This window comes from Mandrillus leucophaeus, unplaced genomic scaffold (genome assembly GCF_000951045.1).
Source record: "Mandrillus leucophaeus isolate KB7577 unplaced genomic scaffold, Mleu.le_1.0 Scaffold32, whole genome shotgun sequence".
Lineage (NCBI taxonomy): Eukaryota > Metazoa > Chordata > Mammalia > Primates > Cercopithecidae > Mandrillus > Mandrillus leucophaeus.
The window spans coordinates 502,604-529,488 of NW_012103365.1; the positions used below are offsets into that span (position 1 = coordinate 502,604).

Below are 26,885 nucleotides of genomic sequence, written 5' to 3' on the forward strand. Positions count from 1 at the left end.
CGGAGTGTCACTCTGTCACCCAGGCTGGAGTGCAGCTGTGTCATCTTGGCTCACTGCAAGCTCCACCCCTGGATTCACGCCATTCTCCTGCCTCAGCCTTCCGAGTAGCTGGGACTGCAGGTGCCCACCACCATGCCTGGCTAATATTTTGTATATTTAGTGGAGACATGGTTTCACTGTGTTAGCCAGGATGGTCTCGATCTCCTAACCTTGTGATCCACCCGCCTCAGTGTCCAAAAGTGCTGGGACTACAGGCATGAGCCACTGCGCCCGGCCCTTTTTTCTCTTTGAGATAAAATCTCACTGTGTCACTCAGGCTGACGTGCAGTGGCACAGTCATAGCTCACTGCAGCCTGGAACTCCTATGCTCTAGCAATCCTCTTGCCTCAGCCTCCCAAGCAGCTGGGACTACAGGTACTTGCCTCCACACCCAGGCAGTTTTTAAAAGTTTTTTGTATTGACTGAGTCTTGCTATGTTGCCCAGGCTGGTTTTGAACTCCTAGCCTCAAGCTATCCTCCTGCCTTGGCTTCCCAAAGTCTTTTGATTACAGACATGAGCCACTATACCTGGCCCTAGTGGGTTTTACTATAGTAGTCATATGTTGTGCACTTATCACCGCTGTGTAATTCCAGAACATTTCCATCACCCCAGAAAGAAATCCCGTACCAGTTAGCAGTCCTCCCCTATCCTAGCAACCACTATACTTTTTGTCCCTATAGATTTGCCTATTCTGGAGATTTTATATAACTGGGAGTATACAATTTGTGGGCTTTTGTATCTGCTTCTTTCATTTAGCATAACGTTTTCAAGATTTATCTGTGTTGAAGCATGTATCAGTACTTCATTCCTTCTTATTACTACATAATATTCCATTTGTTGGGTATACAGCCTTTGTTTATCCACTCATCAGTTGATAGATAAGTTGTATATATTTTTTTCTGTTACATAATGTATTAATCTTCCTGGGCTGCCAAAACCAAATGCTGTAGACTGGGTGGTTTAAACTACAAAAATTGCTGGGCACAGTGGCTCATGCCTGTATTCCCAGCACTTTGGGAGGCCAAGATGGGAGGATCACTTGAGTCTAGGAGTTCAAGATCAGCCTGAGCAACATAGGTAAACCTCGCCTCTACAAAAGAAATTGTTTTAATTAACTGGGTGTGGTGGCACATGCAGTGAGCCATGATCATACCACTGCACTTCAGCCTGGGCAACAGAGTGAGACCCTGTCTCAAAAAACAAAACAAAAAAAATTATTTCTCACAGTTCTGGAGGCTGGGAATTCCAAGATCAAGGTGCTGGCCAGTTTGGTTTCTGGCTTGTAGACAACAGCTTTCTCACTGTGTCCTCACATGACCTTTCTCCTGGATGCAAGTGGGGAGACAGCAAGAGAGCTCTGCTGTCTCTTCTGCTTCCTAAAAGGGCATGAGCTCTGTGTGATTAGGGCCCAACCCTTATGACCTCGTGTAAGCTTTATCACCTCCTCATAGGCTGCTAGAGTATGAACGTTCCCCTCCAAATCTCATGTTGAACTGTAATCACCATTGTGAAGGTGTCAAGAGGTGGGACTGTTAAGAGGTGATTAATGTTGTTATCATGCAAATTGGTCAGTCATCACAAAAGTAGCTTTGTTATAAAAGCAAATTTGGCCCCCTCTTGCTCGCTTGCTTTCTGCCTCTCTTGCTCTTCCACCTTCTGGCATGGGATGATGCAGCACCAAGGCCATTGCCAGATGCTGGTGCTATGCTCTTGGACTTCCCAGGCTCTAGAACTGTGAGCCAAATAAATTTCTTTTCATTATAAATTATTTAGTCTGTGGAATTCTGTCATAGCAACATAAAGTGGCCTAAGACACAGACTGTGTGTCTCGAAATGCAGTGCAGTGACATTTGTGAATGAAGAGTTCAACATATGAATTAATGGATGGGGAGCCTAGTGGGGACACAGTATTCAGTCCCTAACATATAATAAACATACTAAGTTCCTAATTTCACAGTTATGAGGCTAAGTTTTTTTTTTTTTTTTTTGAGACGGAGTCTGGCTCTGTCGCCCAGGCTGGAGTGCAGTGGCTGGATCTCAGCTCACTGCAAGCCCCACCTCCCAGGTTCACGCCATTCTCCTGCCTCAGCCTCCCGAGTAGCTGGGACTACAGGCGCCCGCCACCTTGCCCGGCTAATTTTTTTTTTTGTATTTTAGTAGAGACGGGGTTTCACCGTGTTAGCCAGGATGGTCTCGATCTCCTGACCTCGTGATCCGCCCGTCTCGGCCTCCCAAAGTGCTGGGATTACAGGCTTGAGCCACCGCGCCCGGCGAGGCTAAGTTTTAAAAGTTTTTAAGTTATATTTTAAAAATTAACAAAGAATAATGCAAATCTAGGCTGGGCACAGTGGCTCATGCCAGTAATCCCAGCACTTTGGGAGGCCGAGGTGGGCGGATCACCTGAGGTCAGGAGTTCGAGACCAGCCTGGCCAACATGGTGAAACCCCGTCTTTACTAAAAATACAAAAATTAGCCAGGCATGGTGGCAGGTGCCTGTAATCCCAGCTACTCAGGAGGCTGACACAGGAGAATCGCTTGAATCCCAGAGACAGTGGTGACAGTGAGCTGAGATCCCGCCACTGGACTCCAGCCTGGGTGACAGAGTGAGACTCCATCTCAAAAAAAGAAGAATGATGCAAATCTATAATCTTTTATTTGAAATTTCTAAATCCAAAAAGCTCCAAAAACCCGAAGTATATTTGTATGTTTTGTACAAATTCGCTTGATAAAACCTGACCTAGCTGACATGAAGCTGTTTATAGTCTTCATTTCTATTGCTTTTGCACATCCCCAATTAGTTCTGCAAAAGTTCTCACCCTGATTCTCATTGGCTCAAATTGAATCATCTACATACCCCAAACCAACAGTAGTTATTGTGTAGATGGCTTACTCTGATTGGCCATGACTAAGTGTGGACCAATCGCTGTGGCTTGGTGGGGGATGGGAAGAGTGCTATGATTGGCTGGAGTTGATCACAGGCCCACCTTTAGAGCCCTGCTAAGAACACCTGGAGGGAGAGGGCCCATGGAGTAGTTTGAGTTCTTAGGGAAACCTCAGGGTGCTCTTTTGGGAAGGGTGATGGGGGACCCTGGGCTGGCAAAAACAACAGGTGGTTCACCTCTTTGTGCCCCCTTTTGCTGTCTTTCAGGGGACTTGTATACCCAGGCAGCAGAGGCAGCCATGGAAGCCATGAAGGGCCGGCTGGCCAACCAGTACTACCAAAAGGCTGAAGAGGCCTGGGCTCAGATGGAGGAGTAACCAGGAGAATCGCTGCCGGCTAGTCCCAAGCAAAAGGGCTAGGAGGAAAGATTAAAAAAAAAAAACAAAAACAAACAAACAAACAAAAAAAACTTATTTAGTTTGGGGAGGGAAAGCATTTTTAGTGTGTTGTAAATCAAATTTTGTATTTCATTTTTTGACTCTTGAAAATATCTTTGCTACTTGGCAGCTACCAGCAGAGACTCCATAGCCGTCTCTTAGGGCAGTATTCTGGGGAAGCGGGGCTTGAAAAAAGCAGCCTAATGAACCAACATACCGTTTTGCGGTTCTTTTTTTTTTTTTTGAGACAGAGTCTCGCTCTGTCACCCAGGCTGGAGTGCAATGATGTGATCTCAGCTCACTGCAAACTCCACCTCCGCCTCCTGGGTTCAAGCGATTCTACTGCCTCAGCCTCCCAAGTAGCTGGGATTACAGGCGCACACACCACACTCAGCTAATTTTTGCATTTTTAATAGAGATGCGGTTTCACCATGTTGGCCAGGCTGGTCTCGAACTCCTAACCTCAGGTGATCCACCCGCTTCAGCCTCCCAAAGTGCTGAGATTACAGGTGTGAGCCACCATGTCTGCCCATTTTGTGGTTCTATTTTCATTTTTATTTTTTTTATTTTTTGTCACGAGATATAAGAAAGTGCTTTTTGCCTTGAATGGACAATTTTAGGGCTCTGCTCACTAGTCTTTTCAGGCTGGACTGAAATCTCAGGCCCATGGAGCCCTGTGTTTTGTGCATCAGGATAAGAAATGAAGCGCTGCACGTTGGCTTTCCAAAGTCACGGGGTGTGTGTTGCTGTGGCTTAGTGCAAAGCGTTCTTTCTCAGAGCATTTAGAGGCATGCATGGCATTTTTTCAGTGGGTGTGAGATTGCACAATACCCAGGCTCCCTTCTACCATGGGGAAGGACCTGCCTATTGGCTGTTTTTTAAACTTCCAGTTTAATTTCCTTCCATAATGCTACTGATTTTCTGGCGTACAGCTGAATTCCGTTTTTTTAAGCATGCTTTCTACGGTGGGCTTTTCAAAACAGGTTTGAATTTTGTATGCACACATTTACTACCTCTAACTCCTACATCAGCTAGTGTGGAAGAGGGGTGCACCTCAAAGCTTTTACACGTAAGGACAGCGGTTTGTAATGTTGGAACCTTTCCTTGGAATGTCGGAACCTTTTCTCCAAGCAAACACGCCCTGTGCATCTCAGTGGCAGCTTCCACAACGTGACTGCAGTGTCTCTCGTACAGTATTCCTCGGTGTTTCCTTAGCGTCTGGCTGTTCTTACGTGAAATCTGCTCCCCAGCCCTGGTCGTTGGCATTTTCTGCTTGAAGCTGGGCTGATTTTCTTGTAATTTGCAGCAGGACGCTTTCAGCAGCAGTCCCTTGGGATTTTATCTAAGCTGTTTGAGGATGAGAGGGCAAGAACTATAAACGCTCATTAATTCCCCTAGTCTCCCCAGGGCCAGACAATGGTGATGGTTATTTAATGAGCTTTTCCTTTAAACGGAATTGGGTTCTCACGTTAGTATGATTTCATTTGATGTTTCAATAGCAAAGATGCTGGGCACAGTGGCTTCTGCCTATAATCTCAGCACTTTGGGGGGCCAAGGTGGGAGGACTGCTTGAGCTCAGGACTTCAAGAGCAGCCTGGGTAAACATGGCAAGACCCTGTCTCTACCAAAAAAAAAAAAAAAAGGCAAACTGTTTTGATCAACCCTAAATTCGAAAGCAGCCTCTTTTTCTTTGTTTAAAAGTCAAAACAAAAAAAGCAAGAGTATAACATACAAACCATTCTTAACTGTTCATTAAAATGGGTCCTTCAACACCTTAGTGGGGTTTGTTGTTGTGTTTATGCACAGAGACTATTTTCTTTTTATTATTATAATTTTTGAAATAGAGATGGGGTCTCACTGTGTTGCCCAGGCTGGTCTCGAACTCCTGGGCTTAAGTGAGCCTCCTGCCTCAGCCTTCCAAAGTGCTGGGGTTACAGGCAGGAACCACTGTGCCTAGCCAACACTTCAGTGTTGGCTGCTTTGGAGGCATGAACCCATGCAAGCGGTAGTTCCAAACTTCAGCGTGTACCCTCAAATGAACAATCAAGCAGGTAAAATTACCCTTGAAAAAAATCCCTTAGACCACCCATAAATGACAGTGACTTTTTCAGTATGGACTCATCATAGCCAGTTTTCCTTTTGAAGTTGGAACTGATCACCCTTTTGTCATCTGTACCAGATCAGTAGTTGGCTTGTGTTACATTTTGTGTGTGTGCGCGCGTGTTTTAAACCAGTGCATATAAATTGTATGTTAAATGTAAGTAACTTTAAGGTGACTTATCTCTTCGCAGTAATCAAGCCTCATATAATTCATGCTTTTTAAATTCAGCCAGCCCCCCCCATCTCTCTGAAATTTTATTATGTAAATAATTTGTGTTCCCTGATCACTCGTTTAAGTTCTTTGTTGTATGTCATCTCTTCTCTAGCAGGAATTGGCAAACTTTTTTGTAAAGGGGTAGAAAGTGAAGATTTTAGGCTTTGCAGGCCATATGACCTCTGCTGCAAATGCTCAACCCTGCTGTTGTAATGTAAAAGCTGCCACAGACACTGCGTGAACACGAATGAGTGTGGCTGGTGTTCCAATAAAACTTTATTTACGCGAACAGGTGGCCCTCTGGGGCTGTAGTTTGTCAACCCTTGCTCTAACCCTTGACTGAGAGCTACTTTATTAAGCCCAGAGGGCAGGATCTATCTCAATTTTGTGCTCCCGAGGGCGCCAAAACACAGTGCTTTGGCATAGAGTAGGCACTCAACAAATGTGTCAACAGATGGAGAGCCAGCGCTAGTCAGTGCATTCACCCTTTGAGGCTCTGGTTTCTCCAAACAATGATTCATTGTCTGGATTGGCTGGAACCGTCACCCCCGCAATTCTATGCCCCACCCACGTGACCTTAATGCCAGTTGCTGGTCTGTTGCTCTTCCGGGTCACCCCCGCAATTCTATGCCCCACCCACCCACGGGACCTTAATGCCAGTTGCTGGTCTGTTGCTCTTCCGAAAGGCGGAGATGGCCTGGATGTAGAGCTAAGCAAATGCTTCTTTAAAGGCCCTTAAGAGTGAAAAAGTAACTTGCAAGAGGTTGAGATCCTTCTCAGCTAGAAGAACTTATTCCACCTTCAAAACCTAGTTTGGGCCGGGTGCAGTGGCTCATGCCTGTAATTCCAGGCTGAGCCTGGAGGCTGAGGCAGGTGGATCACCTGAGTTCAGGAGTTTGAGACCATCCTGGCCAACATGGTGAAACCTCATCTCTACTAAAAATTAAAAACAAAACAAAACAAAACAAACAAACAAACAAAAAAGCCGGGTGTGGTGGTACACACCTGTGGTCCCAGCTACTCGGGAGGCTGAGGCAGGAGAATCGCTTGAACCCAGGAGGCAGAGTTTGCAGTGAGCTGAGATTGTGCCACTGCACCAGACTGGGCGACAGAGTGAGACTCCGTGAAAAACAAAAACAAAAACAAAAACAAACCTAGTTTTGTGCCTTCTGAAGATAGTTAGGGCATCTTCTTTTTCCACAAATGCTGGACATGCCAAAAAACAAACCCAAAACCCAGGACATTCCATCCCAACTGGGATGATATCAGAGACCATCTTCAACTGCAAGAAGCAGGTAAAAGTCCAGGAAATTGGCAGAGCCAGGATTATCATCCAGTACTTTCATTTCACAAATGGAGAAACCAAGGTTCTGCCAGCTAGATTTTTTTTCCACAGTATCACTGCTAGCAAGGCACTAAGCTGGAGCTGGGATTTGAGAGCTGCTGCTATTTAGAGGATCTTGGGAATAAAATTTTAAGTTAAACTGGAGTTTAAAGGCCCTTTCAGTTTTGCTATAGGCAAGAGAAAAAAAAAAATGAATGAATGGACAGATGGCTTTATGGGTGTAAGAAGAGAATAAAACTCCCAAACCCCAGTGTTCCTGAATATCTCTTCTCCCGCTGACCAAAGGCACTCTGGGAATTTATCATCAAATGCAACTTTGACCTCCAAGCCAAGTAAACTGCTCTTGTTGCTATTTTAGTGGCTTGTTTTTTTAAGACACAAGGTCTCACTTTGTTACTCAGGCTGGAGTGCAGTGGCATGTTCATAACTCGTAGGCTCAACCTCCTGGGCTTCAGTGATCCTCCTGCCTCAGCCTCTCAAGCAGCTAAAACTACAGGTGTGCACCATCACACCTGGCTAATTTTTTTCTTTTTGAATTGGAGTCTCGCTCTGTCACCCATGTTGGAGTGCAATGGCAGGTCTCGGCTCACTGCAACCGCCGCCTCCCAGGTTCAAGTGATTCTCCCTGTCTTCAGCCTCCCGAATAGCTGGGACTACAGGCACCCGTCACCACGCCCAGCTAATGTTTGTGGTTTTAGTAGAGATGGGGTTTCACCATGTTGGCCAGGCTGGTCTCGAACTCCTGACCTTAGGTGATCCACCTGCCTCAGCCTCCCGAAGTGCTGGGATTACAGGCGTGAGCCACCGTGCCAAGCCACACCTGGCTATTTTTTTAAATTATTTTTTGCAGAGATGGGGGTCTCACTATGTTGCCCAGGCTGGTCTTGAACTCCTTGTCCTCAAGTGATCCTCCCACCTCAGCCTCCCAAAGCGTTGGGATTACAGGCGTGAGCCATTGTACCTGGCCCTGTTTTCGTGGCTTTATTTCCTTTCATCTCAGCACATTTTGTCTGCAGTACTAGACATGTTTTCCAAATCAACCAGTGTTTACACAAGTATATGCAACTTGTTTTGGGGGGAAAGGAGACAAAATATGCATATTCTCCATGTGGATTTGTGCCTCTTAATTGTTTCTAGTCTCTAAGGTAACCCTTTAACCTACTCAAGATGGGGCCCGGAGAAGTGGCCCGTGTTACAGATTTATTTTGGCATATGTAGTAAGTTCCATTTTCTCTTTACAAATAAAGTGTTTTCTTAACTGTCTCAGATTCAAATGTCTCCTGGTTAAAAATAATAATAATTTAAATAAATAAATAAAAAATGGCCGGGCGCGGCGGCTCACGCCTGTAATCCCAGCGGTTTAGGAGGCCGAGGCGGGCGGGATCACCTGAGGTCGAGAGTTCGAGACCAGCCGGGCCAACATGATGAAACCCTGTCTCTACTAAAAATACAAAAATTGGCTGGGCAAGGTGGCGCACACCTGTAGTCCCATCTGCTAAGGAGGCTGAGACAGGAGAATCGCTTAAATCTGGGAGATGGAGGTTGCACTAAGCTGAGATCATGCCATTGCACTCCAGCCTGGGCAACAAGAGCGAAACTCCATCTCAAAAAAAAAAAAAAAAAAAGATCGGGCTTGGTGGCTCACTCCTGTAATCCCAGCACTTTGGGAGCCCGAGGCGGGAGGCCGACGCGGGCGGATCACGAGGTCAGGAGATTGAGATCATCCTGACTAACACGGTGAAACCCCGTCTCTACTAAAAAATACAAAAAACTAGCTCGTGGCAGGTGGCAGGCGCCTGTGGTCCCAGCTACTCGGGAGGCTGAGGCAGGAGAATGGCGTGAACCCGAGAGGCGGAGCTTGCAGTGAGCTGAGATCGCACTACTGCACTCCAGCCTGGGCGACTGAGCGAGACTACATCTCAAAAAAACAAAAAACAAAAAAAGTAGCTGTTGCGGGCGGGGGTCGACCGGAAGGCTCATACCCCATCTGAAAGGGGCAGCCATGATTCAACTTCAAATGATTGCCACTGGGAAGTGTGGGCTCAACGTTGTCCCATTTTCCAATGTTTCAAGAGCTGATGAAAACTTTTTTTTTTTTTTTTTAATGCAAGGCCTTCTGTTCTTTAACGTTTGTAATAAATTCTAATAACTTTTAAAAGCCTTCCAGATTTGGCTCGTCTGCTGTCAGTTTGCTTTAGAGAAAGTATTAGAACCTCTCATTTCTTCATTTGCTCATCTATAAAACATAGAGTTTTTCTGTTTATTTTTCAGACAAAGTCTCGCTCTGTTGCTCAGGCTAGAGTGCAGTGGCAAGATCTCCGCTCACTACAACCTCTGCTTCCCAGGTTCAAGTGATCCTCCCACCTCAGACTCCTAGTAGCTGGCATGACAGTACAGGCTTGCTCCACCATGCCTGGCTAATTTCTGTATTTTTAGTAGAGACAGGGTTTCGCCATGTTGGCCAGGCTGGTCTCCAACTCCTGGCCTCAGGTAATCCACTCACCTCGGCCTCCCAAAGTGCTGGGATTATAGGGGTGAGCCACCATGCCCAGCCTAAAGTGCTTTTTTAATCCCAAATTTAAGAAAATCTTGGTTACCAGTTGATCTTTTGGTTTTAAGCTAATTTTTTTTTTAAATTTTAAATATTAGCGTAACTATGCATGGTAGGTTGAATGTACATATTTAGGTCCACTTGTTCCTAAATCTCCAGTGCAATGACAGGAAGTGGACTTTTTTTTTTTTTTTAAATAGTATAAACCTGTGAGGATGAAGAGAAAGAGGATTCAACAGCAAGTTTTGGGTGCTGGAAAGTAGGTAAACTGTAATTGAATTAACAGACCCAAGAAGTCTGGATCCTAGATCAGCAGTAGGGAAATCTGAGAAACGACCCAATTTTCATTGCTGAACAAGCCCTGCAAAGCTGAGAAGTTGGCATGAGGAGGCCCGCACAGTGGCTCACGCCTATAATCCCAGCACTTTGGGAGGCTGAGGTGGGCAGATCACTTGAGGTCAGGAGTTCGAGCCCAGCCTGACCAACATGGTGAAACACCATCTCTACTAAAAATATAAAAATTAGCCAGGCTGAGGCGGGAGAATCACTTGAGCCCAGGAGGCAGAGGTTGCAGTGAGCCGAGATCACCACTGCACCCCAGCCTGGGTGACAGAACGAGACTCCATTTCAAAAAAAAAAAAAAAGAGAAGTTAATAAAGAAAACTTTTCTGATGGTTTTGTTACAGCATACGTCAAAATGTTATTACAGTCTTGTCCAAGCGTGGTGGCTCACACCTGTAACCCTGGCACTTTGGGAGGCCAAGATGGGAGGATTGCTTGAGGCCAGGAGTTCAAGACCAGCCTGGTCAACATCGTGAAAGCCTATCTCTTAAAAAAAAAAAAAAATTGCAGTCTGGCTGCAAGTGTAAACCCACTGGGAATTCAAAGATTCATACTTGGTAGGGACATTTTCTAAAAATTTATTTTTTATTATAGCATACCTAAGTAGATTAAACTGCACACTCTTAAGTATACAGGTCGATGAATTTTTACATTTATACACATCTGTGTCTTAACAACCCAGTTCAAGATATTAGAACCTTTGCAGGACTACAGAAGCCCCCCTGGACTCCCTCCCAGGCAATACACCCTCTCCCCACCCCGAAAAATGTTGGCCACTCTTCTGACCTCTATCTTGATAGAGACATTTTATAGGAGAATGATTAATCATTGTTAGACAAAATAGAAAAGAATGTTCCGTTAAAGGTCATTGCACTTTTGCCTGACAAATGACCGTCAACTGAGTGAGTAGAATGCTAGTTTCCCAGTGCAAATCTCAATGCTCTTAAATTTCAAAAGAAAAATGCTCAATGCTTGAGCATTTATCAGGAATGCTAGTTTCTCTCCAGAAGGAGGTTCTTACAGAAAGATTTGGTCTCAGGCCAGATTTGGGAGCATTTTCCTTTTAGGGGAGCAAGGGAGAAAAGAATGGAGGGGATCCAGGACTGAGACCCCACACCCACTTCCGCTGTCCACAGCCTAGTGTTTATGATATAGGGACAGGCACACAAAGAATAGTCGGCGTTTCAGCCTATCCCTCCCTTGTCCTGCATCCTGCCGCTGAGACCCTGTAGGTCCAGGGGTTCTGATGCAACATTCTGCATCTCTTGCTGATTGATTTCATGTCTGATTGTCATGAGAAAACTGTGTAAGGGGCTGCTGGACTGTAAGAAACTCTCAAAAGGGTGCTGTGCCTTCCAGGATCAGCTGTTTCCCTGCAGGCTCCCTGTTAACTAAGCATCCTACTCAATATGTGTTCGTAGGAAGAGACTTGAATTGCTCCAGAATGTTCTAGCAGAAATATCTCAGCCTTAGGAGTTCAAGATCAGCCTTGGTGATATAGTGAGACCCCTGTCTCTGTGGAAAAAAAAAAAGTTTTTAAGTAGCCAGGCATGGTGTCACGTTCCTGCAGTCCCAGCTACTAAGGAGGCTAAGATGGGAGGATCGCTTTAGCACAGGAGGTCAAGGCTGCAGTGAGCAATGATTGTGCCGCTGCACTCCAGCCTGGGCAACAGAGCAAGAACTTGCCCAAAAAAAAAAAAAATTTACTGGCTGGGCGCGGTGGTTCACGCCTGTAATCCCAGTACTTTGGGAGGCCGAGGCGGGCCGATCACAAGGCCAGGAGATCGAGACCATCCTGGCTAACACGGTGAAAACCCGTCTCTACTAAATATACAAAAAATTAGCCGGGCATGGTGGCGGGCGCCTGTAGTCCCAGCTACTGGGGAGGCTGAGGCAGAAGAATGGCGTGAACCCAGGAGGCGGAGCTTGCAGTGAGCCAAGATCGGGCCACTGCACTCCAGACTGGGCCACAGAGTGAGACTCTGTCTCAAAAAAAATAAAATAAAATAAAATAAATAAAATACACACAAAGACACACACACACACACACACACACACACACCCCTTCATTTGAGCCTTTGCCATGCAAGGGGGAGGGGGTTATTGTTTACAACTGACAGCTACCAAGTAGCACTGGGCTTTAGCAGAGAAAGGGAATTTATTACAATGATAAAGGGATGCCTCCAAGAGTGGACAACCCACTGGGCCTTGGAAATGGTCTGGAGCTGGAAGTCAGAAAACCATCAGGATTTCCCTGACTCTGCTCTTCTCACTCTCTCATTCCCTCTTTTTCTATGCACTAGCTTTTGTCTACCTCTCCAACTCACCTCACAGAATATAGCCATGCGAAATCCCCCTTTCTTCCTAGTTTTAGCCAGCCTCAGAGACTAATTCCAATGCAACACGGTCAAATTAACAAATCAGGCCAGGCGAGGGGCCTCACGCCTGTAATCCTAACACTTTGGGAAGCCGAGGCTCGCAGATCACTTGAGGTCAGGAGTTCAAAACCAGCCTGCCTAACATGGTGAAGCCCCATCTCTAATAAAAATACAAAAAAATTAGCCCGGCATGGTGGCGTGCATCTGTAATCCCAACTACTTGGGAGGCTGAGGCAGGATAATTGCTTGCACCTGGGAGGCAGAGGTTGCAATGAGCCGAGATCACGCCACTGCACTCCAGCCTAGGCAATGGATCCAGACTCTGTTTCAAAAAACAAAACAAAAAAACAAACAAACAAGAAAAACAAATCAGTAACTCACTGAGTCTCAGTTCACATTTTCAAGAGAGAATTTGATTGGTCCAACCTGAATCCTACGTCCACCAAAGAAGGTAGAACCCACTAACCATGGCTGTGGGGGTGGGGCGTGCAGCACAAAGGTGGCTGCCAGGGACCCACTCTCTGACTGGTCAGGCAGTTCCTAGAAAAATCAGACTGGGCAAAGATGCTAGCAATTATCCTTGACTGTGAGGATATTTCCTTTTGGAAAATCCAGTACCCAACTCACAAAGTCCTTCCTGGTACTAAAATACCACGACAACACTCCTCTATTGACTTCAAGGGGTTATTCCTCAATCAGCTTTGAACTCCCCACAATGCCTAGCCTGTGTCTTCAATCATGGCTGCTTCTGTATTTTTTTTTTTAATGTCTTGAAGAGCAACAAACTCTACTAGCACAAGAAAATCTTTGCATATCATTACATATGTTAAAGGTAGACAAGTGGCCAGGTGTGGTGGCTCACTCCTGTAATTCTAGCACTTTGGGAGGCTGAGGCAGGAGGATAGCTTGAGACCAGCCTAAGCAGCATAGCAAGACCCGGTCCTTACAAAAAATACAAAAGTTAGCCCAGTGTGGTGGCGCATGCCTCTAGTCCCAGCTACTTGTGAGGCTGAGATGGGAGGATCACTTGAGCCCAGGATGTCAAGGCTGCAGTGAGCTGTGATCATACCACTGCACTCCAACCTGGGCAACAGAGCAAGACCCCATCTCTCTAAAAAAAAAAAAAAAAAAAAAAAAAAAAAAAAAAAAGGTGGATGGAGAGGGGGAAAAGCCAGGCTAAGGAGGGATTGAAAAGGAAAGATATAAAATGTCCAAATGTTAGGGGTGTGTACCAACTGAATATTAGCCAGAAACTTGAATCGTGGCCCTGAAAAATCTAATACCAGTCAATGCAAAATGAGAATTCTACTTAAAAAGTGTGATTTATATAGTTTTTGATGTGTGTAAAGCATCACCAGCATTAGCAGAGTTCCTGCCTAATTCCCCCATTCAGTCTCCTTAAGCATTGACTCCACTCCCTGTGTTGAACAGCATAATGGAGAAAGTAACCCATGTAAATGACAGAGGGAAAGAGAAACGATAGACAATGATAGAGGAGAAAACTTCAGATATGAGGGAGATTTGAGAGTTCTTACACCAATAAATGTGAAAAATCAAGTAATGGGCTTTGTTTTCCCAGAAAATGACAACTTGCCAAAATTGACTTAGGAAGAAATAGAAAACATGAGAAGAAATAGAAAAAAAAAAAAGTCATCAAAAATCATATACTTTGGCAAAATGGAAAAATATATGCATATCTATATCTATATAGAGAGGGTCTCCTCTCTCACCCAGGCTAGAGTGCAGTGCCTGAATCTCGGCTTACTGCAGCCTTGACCTCCCTGGCTCAAGGGATCTTCTGACCTTGGCCTCCCAAGTAGCTGAGACTACAGGCATACACCACCGTGCCCGGCTAATTTCTTTTCTTTTGCTTTTTGGTAGAGACAAGGTTTCTCAACGTTCCTTAGGCTGGTCTTGAACTTCTGGTGTCGAGCGATCCTGCCACCTCAGTCTCCCAAAGTGCTAGGATTACAGGAGTGAGCCACCAAGACCAGCCTATTATTAATATTATTATAATATAATACTAGGTAAAGTATAAATATAGTCTAGCAATCTCATTTCTAGTGTATACCCTAGAGAAATGTCCATACACAAGACAAGGAGCCATGTGCAAGGGTACTTCCTGCCATATCGTGCGTAATGACAAAAATTTAGTAACAACTTAAAAGTTGTTCATGGCATGGAACGAATGAATTAGATCTATAGGCATCGTAACAGACCTCAAAAACACAATGTTGGGCCTGGCACAGTGGCTCATGCCTGTAATCTCAGCTACTTGGGAAACTGAAGTAGGAGAATGACTTGAGCCCAGGAGATCTAGGCTACTATTGTGCCACTGTACTCTAACCTGGGTGACAGAGCAAGACTCTCTTAAAATAATAATCATAATACTGTTGAAATGAGAAAAGCAAGTTTTAGATATCAGTACAATGTGCTAACATTTATATAAATGAAAAACAAACAGATAACCATTTTATGTGTTATTCATAAGTTTTATATGTAAAAATGTAAGAAATTATTGGAAAGATACACATCAAATTCATGACGGTTATAGACAGGGGAGAATGTTTGGGAGGGGACTTTATTTTTATTTGTAACAGTCTAATAATTTCTATTTGTAATAGTGTGATCTATTTTTCTTTATTTATTTTTGAGACGGAGTTTCACACTGTCGCCCAGGCTAGAGTGCAGTGGCGGAATCTCGGCTCACTGCAACCTCCGCTTCCCAGGTTCAAGCGATTCTCCTGCCTCAGCCTCCTGAGTAGCTGGGATTACGGGCGCGTGCCACCACGCCAGGCTAAATTTATATTTTTAGTAAAGACGCTTGAACCCAGGAGGCGAAGGATGCAGTGAGCGGAGACCACAGCACTGCACCCCAGCCTGGACAAGAGCGAGACTCCATCTCAAAAAAAAAAAAAAAAAAAAAAAACAGAGAGAGAAAAGAAAAAAGAAAAGAAAAAAAAAAGCCACAATAATAATAGTCATTAATTTAATGCCAGGTGGTGGCACTATGGATGATGATTTTTTTTCTTTGTAATTTTTGTACATTTTTGTACAAAAGATATATAGTGTTTTAGTCCATTTTCTGTTGCTTATAACAGAATACCTGAAACTGGGTAATCTGTAAAGAAAAGGAAGTTACTTATTACAGTTATGGAGGCTGATAAGTCCAAGCGCAAGAGTGTGCATCTGACGAGGGCCTTCTTGCTGGTGGGGTACCCCTGCAGAGTCCTCAGGCAGTACAAGCCATCATATGGAGGGGGTGCTGAGCTGTTCACTTGCTGACTCAGGTCTAGCACTTATAAAGCTCCCACTTATAAAGCCATCAGTCCCCCTCCCAAGATAACCTATTAATCCATTAACCCATGAATCCATGAATAGATTAATCCATTCATGAGGGCTCCACCCTCATGATCTAATCACCTCTTAAAGGGCCCACCACACAATACTGCCACATTGGGGATTAAATTTCCAACACATGAAATTTGGGGGACACATTCAAACCATAGTACATATTAAACTGATAATAATGGTTACTTACCTCTGCGGAGGGGCCTAGGATGTGAGTCAAGAGTCAAAGAGCATTTGTACCTTATCTGCAAAGTTTAAATATTTTACAATAATTCGTGTGTTATTTGTGTAAGTAAAAATTTAAACACATAATTTCTCAGAGACAACTGCCCAGACCAGCCCCCGGGTTTGGCCGTCAGATCCCCTAGGGCGTGTTTCTGATCAGATCGATTTCTTCTCCCGGAGACACGCAATCCGGGTCGTATAGATTACTTGTGAGTTAACCAGGGGTCTCCAGGGTAACCATCCATCTCAGAGTACAGTTTCTAAAAATGAGTTTTGCTCTAATACCTATTCGGAACAAACCTGGGTCTAAAAACTGGAGCAAGTGTTTATTTTCCAGCACACGGCTTTTTAAAATAATTCTATAGGGATCAGCTTGAACACACGTTAAACAAAAAAACCTCAGCGAAAACGCCTCGCGATTTCCAGATGAAATGCGAATGCAAAAGCATTAAACAGCGTTCTGGCAAACACTTTCTCCAGCTGGGTAGCGTGGCCGAGCGGTCTAAGGCGCTGGATTAAGGCTCCAGTCTCTTCGGGGGCGTGGGTTCGAATCCCACCGCTGCCAGGGTTGGTTTCTTTTTGTTCCCCGCTGCGTACACGCCCGGCTGTTTTGCGCGTGCCATCAGCGCCCCCTGCTGCAGGGCGGGGCTCACGGCCTGCATGAATGGCGCGGCGGAGGGGGCGGAGCCGTGTGCGCCGGGGCGGGGCATTGTGGGTAAGAGGAAGCGCTGGGGCCGGCCCGCTCCCCCCACGTGTCCGCCGGAGTTTCTCCACCAGCAACATGGCCGCCGCCTGAGAGGAGAGCCGGGCCGCCGCCGCCTCTGCAGCCCGCGGGTAACTGGGCGGTTGCCGCCGTCCGCGCTCGGCCCCCGCGGAGAGGTGAGTCCCATCTTGGCAGCGCCCGAGCTGGGGCTTGAGCCGGACCGCACTCACGACGTGGGTCTGGGCTAGATTCCCGAGTAGGCCAAGGAGGCCCGCGCCGCGCCGTGCTGAGGGGCTGGGGGCCTCTCGGGACTCGGGCGGGAGGAGGGGCAGCCGGCTCCAGGCCGACCCCGAACTCCTACTTCCCCGACCCGACACCTGGGAGTTGGGGAGGCCGCGGCCGACGCTGCCGGCGGTGACTCAGGGTCCTGCCGACCTGCCCCACCCGGGCCTGGGGGGCATCCTAAGGAAGGAACACCTGTCCTCGGCGTCGGGTGTGGTGGCGGCTCGCGGCAGGGACTGCGTGGTGGGCGTGAGAAGGGGTCCTGACCACCCGCGAGGGAGCAGAAACCCATTGGACAGCGAGGCTCGGGGTCGGCGGCCCGCCCCGATGGGCAGGGAGGGCACCTGCGCCTGCCGGAGCCCCCTCTTCGCAGCTGAACCGGATTAGCTTCTGCCTGGCGAGGCCTGGGATTCCTCATTCATTTATTCAGGCAACCATTCAGTGTTTACTGAGCCAACTCTGTGCTCCGGATACGGCCCTGACCATTCGGTCCGAGGAGGTGTCAGTAAACAAACAAGGTCGTTCCTTTGGGTTAGCTTTAGAATTCCTTGGGCTTGGAGGCGGAAAGAAGAGATCTTAGCGATCTCAACAGTTCCTCATCTGTGAAATGGGGATAATAGAAATTCCTACCTCATAGGGTTGTGGTGATGGCTCATTAGAAACCAGGTGATGCTCCTGCTTGCAGCGTTTTTGCCCGCCTACATTGGCAGAAAACATGTTGTCAAGTAATAACGAACCTTCCCATAGGTTACGTTTATTACCATCTTTACTCCTCCCCGCAGCTGTCTGTAGGTCGGTACTTAGTTTCCCTACTTTAGGGATGAAAATAGGGAAGAATGCCAGACGTAGACAACTCAAGTAGGTCACAGATTCGAGGCAGCTGCGGTGGGATTTGAACCCGCGTAGTTTTGCTCCGGAGTTCAGGCTCTTACCCACTTAACCATACTGCCTTTTATCGAAGATCTGTGCAGTATAGTGGTTAAGAATAAGAATAAGGATCTTTGACATCAACGAGACCCTAGTTTCTGTCCTGATTCCACCTCGGATGAGTTACTTCTCTCTCAACCTCAGTCTCCTCATTTCCAAATTGAAGATGATAAATCTCTATTAATAGGGCTAATGAGAAGATTAAATATAAAGTATTCTTTGTACTATATTGAGTGTCAACTTCGTGCCAGGCACTGTTCTAGGTATTGAGAGAACTAGCAGTGGATATATATTTTTTTAATCTTCATTTCATAGTTGAGGAAACTGAAGCACTGAGAAGCCTTCATGGAGCTTACATTCTATTGCAGAAGACAACACCTGAGCAAATAGACCAGGTAGTTCCAGATTAAGGTGAGACCCATTAAGGAAAGAAAATAGAGATGTGGTAGTGCCTGGGAGAAAGTTGGGGGAGGCTTTTAAAATAGGGTGGCCAGGGAACCTATCCTCTCCTGCAGGCGGTGATGATATTTAATAAAAAGGAGCAACCTTGGAAATCCCTGTGGGGGAATAGATGATGTGCAAAGGACCTTGGGTGGACTGGGGCTTGGCTTGGTGGAGGCCCAGCAAGTGGCTACCAGCCTGGATGGTGAGGGGAAGTCAGAGACAAGATCATGTAGGGCCTTAGGCGGCTCATGGAAAGGAGTTTGGGTTTTGTTTTATGTGACAGTGACAGTTGACAGGTTTTAGGCAGGGAAATAATGATTTACATTTTTTTTTTTTTTAAGATGAAGTCTTGCTGTGTTACCCAGGCTGGAGTGCAGTGGGAAGATCTCAGCTCACTGCAACCTCTGCCTCCTGGGTTCAAACGATTCTTCTGCCTCAGCCTCCCAAGTAGCTGGGATTACAGGTGTGCATCACCACACCTGGCTGATTTTTTGTATTTTTAGTGGAGACGGGGTTTCACACCTTATTGGCCAGGCTGTTCTGGAACTCCTGACCTCAGGTGATCTGCCTGCCTCAGCTTCCTAAAGTGCTGGGATTACAGGCGTGAGCCAGCGTGCCTGGCCCCCCCGCCCCGAATAGAGATAGAGTCTCACCCTGTGACTCAGGATGGAACACAGTGGTGTGATCATAGCTCACTGCAGCCTCAAACTCCTGGATTCAACCAGTCCTGCTGCCTCAACTTCCCAAGTCATTGGGACTGCAGGCCACGCTGGGCTAATTTTTTTTTTTTTTTTTTTTAAAGAGAGACCGGGGGGGGGGGGGGGGTCTCACTATGTTGCTCAGGCTGGTCTTGAACTCCTGGTCTCAGGCAGTCCTTCCACCTAAGCCTCCCAAAGTGTTGGGATTACTGGCATGAGCCACCACGCCAGCCTTTCCAAGGACTCGCTGTTGCTGGGAGACTTTGAGGCAGGTAGCCATAGGGAGACATGGATGAGTTCTTTTCACATTGCAGATTGAGATTTATTAGTGGGAAGTAAAATCGATTTAGTGGAATTGAAGCTAGCATTTTTTGTTTTGAATGAATGAAGTAGAAAACATCACTTCCTGACATATAGTAGAGACAGTTACAGTTATGTGAAACCTTGTTTCAGTTACGCAACTGTATGTATGTTCTGGGTTATTTATATGAGATGAATTTCGTGTTGTTTTTTTTTTTTTCCCCAGAGACGGAGCCTTGCTCTGTCACCCAGGCTGGAGTGCAGTGGCCCGATCTCGGCTCATTGCAAGCTCCGCCTCCTGGGTTCACGCCATTCTCCTGCCTCAGCCTCCCGAGTAGCTGGGACTACAGGCGCCCGCTGCCACGCCCGGCTAATGTTTTGTATTTTTAGTAGAGATGGGGTTTCACCGTGTTAGCCAGGATGGTCTTGATCTCCTGACCTTGTGATCTGCTCGCCTCGGCCTCCCAAAGTGCTGGGATTACAGGTGTGAGCCACTGCGCCCGGCTGAGATGAATTTCTTACTGTGGTGGATCTTAGGCTGAAAACTTTGAAAGCCACTGAGTTGGATCACCTCAACCTGGAGGATGAAGGGAGGTGACACTCTTTGTATCAACCCAGATGTACTATCCAGAGGGAGGAGCTCCAGCTCTCTAGCTGACAGGGCACCTTAGCCTCCCTGATCCCTGGCAACGCAGAGGCCAACAGGGCATAGCAATAGCAGAGAAAGAATGATTGTGTCTTTGGAAGCTCCCAGGCCACACCCTCAATGCTTATGATCTGTCCCCTTGCTCATCTGGCAGGCTCCAGCCTCTCAGTTGTCCACTGCCGAGCTGCAGAGAAGGCAGGAGCTTGACATGTCTGTGGTGCTTGGCAGCCAGTGCAGATGGGGTCAGGCCTTGGGCTCTCCCCTCCACGCTGCCCTCTGTCTGCACAGCAGAGAGTCGAGATGCACCTGAAACTATCGAGATGCGACTTCTGATTTTCATTCTATCCTCCATCTCTGGGACTGTTACGATAGCCTGTTTCCCTGAAGTTTCTCTTTCTACCCCCTCCATATCTTCCTGTGCCCGAAATCCTTCTGTGGCTTCCTATTAAATAGCATTCCCATGGTTCATTTATTTAGACAACAAACATGTATTGAGTGCCTGCTATGTACTAGGCACTTGGGGTACCACAAGGGACAAAATAGACCAAAATCTCTGCCTTCACGTAGCTTACAGCTTAGTGGCAATAGAGGTGGGCACAGATGCAGAGCTGTAAACTGTCACATGGTGATAGACACCTGCTATGGAGAAAACCAGAGCAGAGAAGGGAATTGAGGGGTGGGGAAGGCAGTTTGCAATTTGATTTGGAGAGGGAAGGTCTTAGCCATAAGGTGACATTTGAGCAAAAACCTGAAAGAGGTGAAGGGGGGGCCATGAGGTTATCAGGCGGATAGAGCAGCTACACATCCCCAGAGGTGGGTTTAGAGAGGAGAGGAGGGTAGGAGGCTCGTGGGAGATGAGGTCTGGCAGGTCAAGGGGCAGGAGATTGTTTAGGGTTTACATGGGGTGATAAAGACTTTGGCTTTTATCCAGGTGCGGTGGCTCACACCTGCAATCCCAGCACTTTGAGAGGCCGAGGCAGGCGAATCACTTGAGGCCAGGAGTTCAAGACCAGCCTGGCCAATGTGGCAAAGCCCCGTCTCTACTAAAAATACAAAAATTAGCTGGGCGGATGGTGCATGCCTGTAATCCCAGCTACTTGGGAGGCTGAGGCACGGTAATCACTTGAACCTAGGAAGCAGTGAGTCAAAATCATGCCAGTGCACTTTGGCCTGGGCGACAGAGCGAGACATGTCTTAAATAAATAAATAAATAAATATTAGGTAGTTCAAATGTTAAGTAGATCAGACAAAAATCATGCCTGGCCAACATGGTGAAATCCTATCTCTATTTAAAATATAAAAATTAGCCGGGTACTGTGGCAGGCACCTGTAATACCAGCTACTTGGAAGGCTGAGGCAGGACAATCACTTGAACCCGGGAGGCAGAGGTTGCAGTTAGCTGATCGTACCACTGCCCTCCAGCCTGGGCGACAGAGCAAGACTCTGTCTCAAGGAAAAAAAAAAAAAAAAAATACTGGTCTCACCCAAGAGCAGGGGTTTGGGGATTGCTGAGGCCTGGGGGTGCCTGAGTACCATCCTCCTATGACCACCTCTCTTCTCTTTGGGTATGTGAAGGGGCAGACCAGCTGAAATACTCAACCTGCCCCGTGGAGACCTGCAGCCTTCCCTCTTCCTGGAATTCCTCTTCCCCTCTGCTGTCGTGGCTTACCCAACGCCCTCTCTCCTTCCAGGCACACCCCACGTGCCTCCTCCCCAGCAGAAAGGCCCTGCCTGCCTCTCACCTCCCCTCCCTGTTACCTGCACCTGAGGTCAGACAGCCTGGATGTGAAGTCCAGTTCATCATCCTGCTTACTATGTGACTTTGGGTAAAAACGCACACAGTATCTCTGAGTTCCAGTCTGTTCATTATAAAATAGTGACAATCACCACACCTCACAGGGTTATTGTGTTGAATACAGGACAGAAGAGTGTGTGAAGAGGTCATTTTTAGACCAAATCACAGAAGAGTCATCTCACTCAGGATTCGAGTTAAAGTCAGCTTGAAAATCAAGTATCAGAGAGAGCTTTGGACTGTCTGTCTTCCTGTTTGACGTCTGGCTGCTCTTTCAAGCCTCCTCAGGGCCCTCAGTTCTCCAGTGTTTTAATCATGGCTGGGACCAGCTAACCTCTGTCCTCTTCTCTGGCAGTGAATTCTCTGTGAGCAGAGAAGAAACCCTTAAAGCCAGTCATTTGCTTTTCCCCCGCAGGTGCAGCCCACACGTGTTGGCTTGGTCTACCCGCTTGCATCTGAATGTTTCTTTTTTTCTTTATTTCTTTTGGCTGATGGGGTATAGGGTTGGTTGTCCATTGTTGACTTCACGGTAGATGTAGAAAGAAGGTCAGTTGGTTGGTTGTGGGCTCCGCCTCCCAGTTCAGGGCCTGTTGCAGAATAGGCACAGGGAAATGTTGGTTGAACCAGTGACTGACGGTCCCAGTCTCTCGCCCTCCTTTGCAGATCGAGCTCAAGGACTGCGCGGCTGGCTGTCCTCTAGTATGGCCAATGAAGAGGATGACCCAGTCGTACAGGAGGTAACTGCTGCTCTCTGTCCCCTGCCGCCGGGGCTACAGGCAGTGGAACTGGGTCCTTGCCGTGCATCTTCAGGCCAGTCTGGGACCTGTTGATGTTCTGGGACCCCAACCCTTGCTGTTTCCTCTGCCTGGTCCCCTCTGCTGTCCCCTGGTCCCCTCTGCCTGGTCCCCTCTGCTGTCTCCCTCTGCTGACCCCTGCGTGGCTGACCTCTCCCTTCCTTCAGGTCTCTGATCCGGCATCACCTCATTCTAGAGAGGCCTTCCCTGACTGCCCTTCCACACCCAGCTCCCCTCCTGGACCCTCCCATGCCTCTCTCTGCCCTTACCTTGGCGATAACTCATACTTGGCCTAGCCCCTGTCATCCCCTAGATATCAGTTCATTGCTTTCTTTCCTGTCCACTGCTGTGCCACAAAGCCCAAGTACAGTGCCTGGCACCCAGGTACGCGGCAACTGTGGTGGAGTCATTGATGCAGTCATTCAGCAACTGTTCACTGGACCACTGTGTGCTGGGGGCTGTGACACATCAGTGAGCAGGGCAGGGAGGGTCCCCTTCCCTGGGAAGCTAATGGGCTGTGGATAGGACTGATGAGGCAGGGGTCTCCGGGTGTAGGGTGCAGGCAGTGGGAGGCAGATTTCCCGCCCCCCCCCCTTTTTTTTTTTTTTTTTGAGACAGAGTCTTGCTCTGTTGCCCAGGCTGGAGTTCAGTGGCGCCATCTCGGCTCACTGCAACTTTCGCCTCCCAGGTTCAAGCGATTCTCCTGCCTCAGCCTCCTGAGTAGCTGGGATTACAGGCGCCCATCACCACGCCCGACTGATTTTTTTTTTTTTTTGAGATGGAGTCTCACTCTGTTGCCCAGGCTGGAGTGCAGTAGTGTGATCTTGGCTCACCGCAGCCTCTGCCTCCGGGTTCAAATGATTCTTGTGCCTCAGCCTCCTGAGTAGCTGGGATTACAGGCACCCGCCACCATGCCTGGCTAATTTTTGTATTTTTAGTAGAGATAGGGTTTCACCATGATAACCAGGCTGGTCTCGATCTCCTGACCTCAAGTGATCACCCACCTTGGCCTCCCAAAGTGCAGGCATTACGGGCATGAGCCACCATGCCTGGCCCAGGTTTCCCTTCTTAGAGAAAGCTGTTTATAGTCAAACTCACATTTCAGAATCCTTTTAACCCAGGACTTAGACCTTTGGAGGGCAAAAGGCAAAAAGTAACTGCATCTGCCTTCAGCCTCCCTATATGCAGAGCCTGACCTCCAGTGGGAAGGGCAGGGGCAAGGAGAAGGTCCTCGGAGATGAATAGAGGTGGTTTTTCCTTGCTTGGGGGATGTTGCTAAGTTATTAGATTTGGGTTATTTAGATGCATTTAAGCTGCATCTACACTGCAGTAGCAGGAGTTGCAATACGGAGGTGGTGATGGGACAGATCCAAGGGACTCTGAGGACAGAGGCAGCGCCCTCTGCAGCCAGGGACCCTGGAATACTTCCTGCCCAAGTCATGCCTCAACCAACTCCTTGGAGGAGCAAGCAATCAAGGCTCAGGGGAGGCATGTGTGAAGGGCTCTGTAGATGCAGGGAAAAGCGTGTGCAAAGGTCCAGGGGCAGGAGAGAATGTGGTTCATAGGAGGAGCTAGGAAGCAGGAAGGTAAACTGTTGCATGGCGGGGTGGGAGTGGTTAGTGTTGGGAAGACAGGAAGCGAAGCCATCAGTCATGAAGGGCAGACCCCCTAAGACAGGGTGATAGGCCTGTCCAGGAGGGGCAGGTGGAGGGCCCAGCCAGGAGGCACAGGCATAGGTGAGCCCTCGCCTGCCTGCCCCTCAGAAGAGCATTTGCCCAGGCTCCAGGACGTTTCCCAATCAGTGCAGCCCCAGGGAAGATGTGTGCTTACTGGGGGATTATGAACTTGGGTGGGGGTGCCAGGTGAACTGTTGCCCTGGTTCCCCTGGGAGCTTTCTGGAGGGATTCCTGAATATACCCAGTGTGCAGCCTTGGATCCCCTTGCTTTTAGCATGAGCTGAGCTAGTTCCTCCTTCCCCAAACTGCCTCCCTGAGCCACTACCCCTCACTGAAGCTGGAAGCGCCGGCACAGCCCCGGGAGGTCCGCACTGTGCCCAGTCTCCCGGTTAAGTCATCTTCCCTTCTTCCCAGATCGACGTGTACTTGGCCAAGAGTCTGGCGGAAAAGCTGTATCTATTTCAGGTAATTATGGGACTTGAAGGTAAAGAGGGGAAAAGCAGGTGTGGATGGGTGGTGTGGACTCAGGAACATGGGCAGGAAGCAATGGGAAACCTCAGCTAGGGTTCTCGGTGTGGAGAGTGTCATGGGGTCTCTTTGCTTTCGCGGGTGGGTTAATATTGGTCTCATTTCAAAGACGGGAAAACCGAAGGGACACGGGAGAGGCAGAAGGGTGCAGCAGTTAAAGCTGGGGCTCTGGGGTCAGACCGGATTGAGATCCAACTCCATCACACCGTAGCTGCGAGACCGTGGGCACATTTCTTAATCCTTCTGTGCCTCAGTTTCCTCACTTGCAAAGTGGTGATGGTAATAATGCCTGTCTCATAGGGTCCCCGGGAGGACGGACTGAGTCCACAGTGAAGTGTTTAGGATGCCAACTGGCAGAGAGTTAATGCCGGTGATGATGGCCGCTGTTGTGGAGGCTCCAAGGGGCAACTCCATGGCAGCATCTGTGAGCCCTCAGTCCTGCCAGCTGTGAGGGCCCCGGGTTGCTACCTCTGCCCCCTCCCCTTGCTGCTGGGCCAGCAGCTTGTCATAGTGGCCAACATGTATTGAGCATTGACCATATGCAGACTGTTGAAAGAATTTACCTAAGTTACCTCTTTAACCCCACAATAACCCTATGGTGGTGATTATTGTGTTTTATAACCGATATATTGAGATAGAATTTACACACCATACAATTTCCCCATTTCAGTGTGTAATGCAATGGATTTTAGTCTATTCATGGGGCTGTGCAACCAGTGCCACAGTGTATTTTGGCACAGTTTTGTACCCCTTTAAAGGAACCCCACACCTATTAGCAATCAGTCCCCATGTGCCCCCCATTCCCACCTCCAACCCCAGGCATCCATTCCCCTTATTTTCTGTCTGTGGATTTGCCTGTTCTGTTCACATAGCTGGAATCATGCAATATGTGGCCTCCTGTGATTGACTGCTCTCACTTTGCATGATGTTTTCAGGGCTCATCCACATGGTAGCTATAGTCTGCATCAATATTTCATCTTTTTTTTTTTTTTTTTTTTTGAGATGGAGTCTTGCTCTGTTGCCCAGGCTGGAGTGCAGTGGCTTGACTGCGGCTCACCACAGCCTCTGCCTCCCAGGTTCAAGCAATTCTCCTGCCTCAGCCTCCTGAGTAACTGGGACTACAGGCACGTGCCACAAGCCCAGCTAATTTTGTAATTTTAGTAGAGATGGTGTTTCACTATGTTGACCAGCCTGGTCTCGAACTCCTGACCTCGTGATCCGCCTGCCTCGGCCTCCCATAGTGCTGGGATTACAGGTGTTAGCCACCGTTCCCAGCCAATATTTGATCTTTTATTGATGAATAATGTTCCATTGTATGGGTAGACCACATTAGTTTATCCATTCGTCAGCTGATGGGTGTTTGGGTTATTTCTACGTTTTGGCTATTATAAATAATGCTACTGTGGACATTCACATAGAAGTTTTTACGTGAACGTGAATTCTCATTTCTTCCAGGTATATGCCTGGCAGAATTACTGGGTCTGCGTTTAGCTTTTTGAGGCTAAACTGCTGGGCTGCTCTGCCCCATGTTTCATTCCCACATTAGAGTCAGTGTTCATATCCCATGATGCACATGAGAATGCGAGGCACAGGGAGGCCCTCACGGGCAAGGGGGCCTGGGGCGCACCATGGCAGCGATGCTGCAAGCCTGTGCTGGGAGGGCCTGGCCTCCACTCCCGGGGTGTCACCCTTATGGGCCATGGGAATGGAGCCTATGCTGTGGGCCTGCTCACCCTGCTTCCTTGACTGGCTGCAAAGTGATGGTGGAGGTGCCAGTGACCCCTGTGTGTCCAGAGTGCCAAGCCCTGTGCCGCCATCGGCTCTGTTTCCTCCTCCGTGCTCACAGCGGCCCTGGGAGGTGAGGATGCTTAGCCTCAGGGAGGCGAGGTGCCTGAGTCCACAGTTAACAAGGAATAGGATGAGGACTGGAAGCCAGGCCTGTGATTCCAGAACCTGCGCCCTTCAGCCTTCCCACCCCTGGTCAGGTGATCTCAGAACTGCCCCCAGTCCCAGCCCAGGAAGCAGGGAAGAGTCACGACTTTGCTGTGCGAGTGAGCTTTTAGGAAATGACTGTCTCCTTGTGCTAGAATATAGCTGATCTGAAAGGGCCTGTTTTCCACACTGCCATGCCTCTACCAGGCTCATTCCACAGGCTGTTGTGAGACCAGGCAGAGCATTTGAGGAGGGGTCCACACTTTGACTCCTGTACGAGAGAGAGAGAGAGAGAGAGA

General features: G+C 47.9%; 2 protein-coding genes and 1 non-coding gene across 8 annotated transcripts in view; all 3 read left to right on the plus strand.

Annotated features, from left to right (window-relative positions):
• EEF2K (eukaryotic elongation factor 2 kinase) overlaps positions 1-5,956 on the plus strand; it is a 95,786-nt gene extending 89,830 nt beyond the window's left edge. The window contains exon 18 of the mRNA XM_011987914.1: positions 3,189-5,956. Within this exon, the coding sequence (XP_011843304.1) occupies positions 3,189-3,298 (110 nt within the window). The 3' untranslated portion in view covers positions 3,299-5,956. The remainder of the gene's footprint in view (positions 1-3,188) is intronic.
• Positions 5,957-16,347: 10,391 nt separating this feature from the next.
• On the plus strand, positions 16,348-16,429 carry TRNAL-AAG. Its single transcript has one exon. It is a non-coding gene; the product is annotated as a tRNA-Leu (tRNA).
• Positions 16,430-16,572: 143 nt separating this feature from the next.
• Positions 16,573-26,885, plus strand: part of POLR3E (polymerase (RNA) III (DNA directed) polypeptide E (80kD)) — a 37,645-nt gene continuing 27,332 nt past the window's right edge. For 3 of the 6 annotated variants that reach the window (XM_011987915.1, XM_011987916.1, XM_011987921.1), the window contains exons 1-3: positions 16,573-16,743; positions 22,320-22,393; positions 24,541-24,591. In XM_011987915.1, the coding sequence (XP_011843305.1) occupies positions 22,358-22,393; positions 24,541-24,591 (87 nt within the window). In that variant the 5' untranslated portion in view covers positions 16,573-16,743; positions 22,320-22,357. Of the gene's footprint in view, positions 16,744-18,091; positions 18,172-22,319; positions 22,394-24,540; positions 24,592-26,885 lie in introns of all 6 variants that reach the window. The other 3 variants (XM_011987918.1, XM_011987917.1, XM_011987919.1) reach the window with 3 other exon arrangements.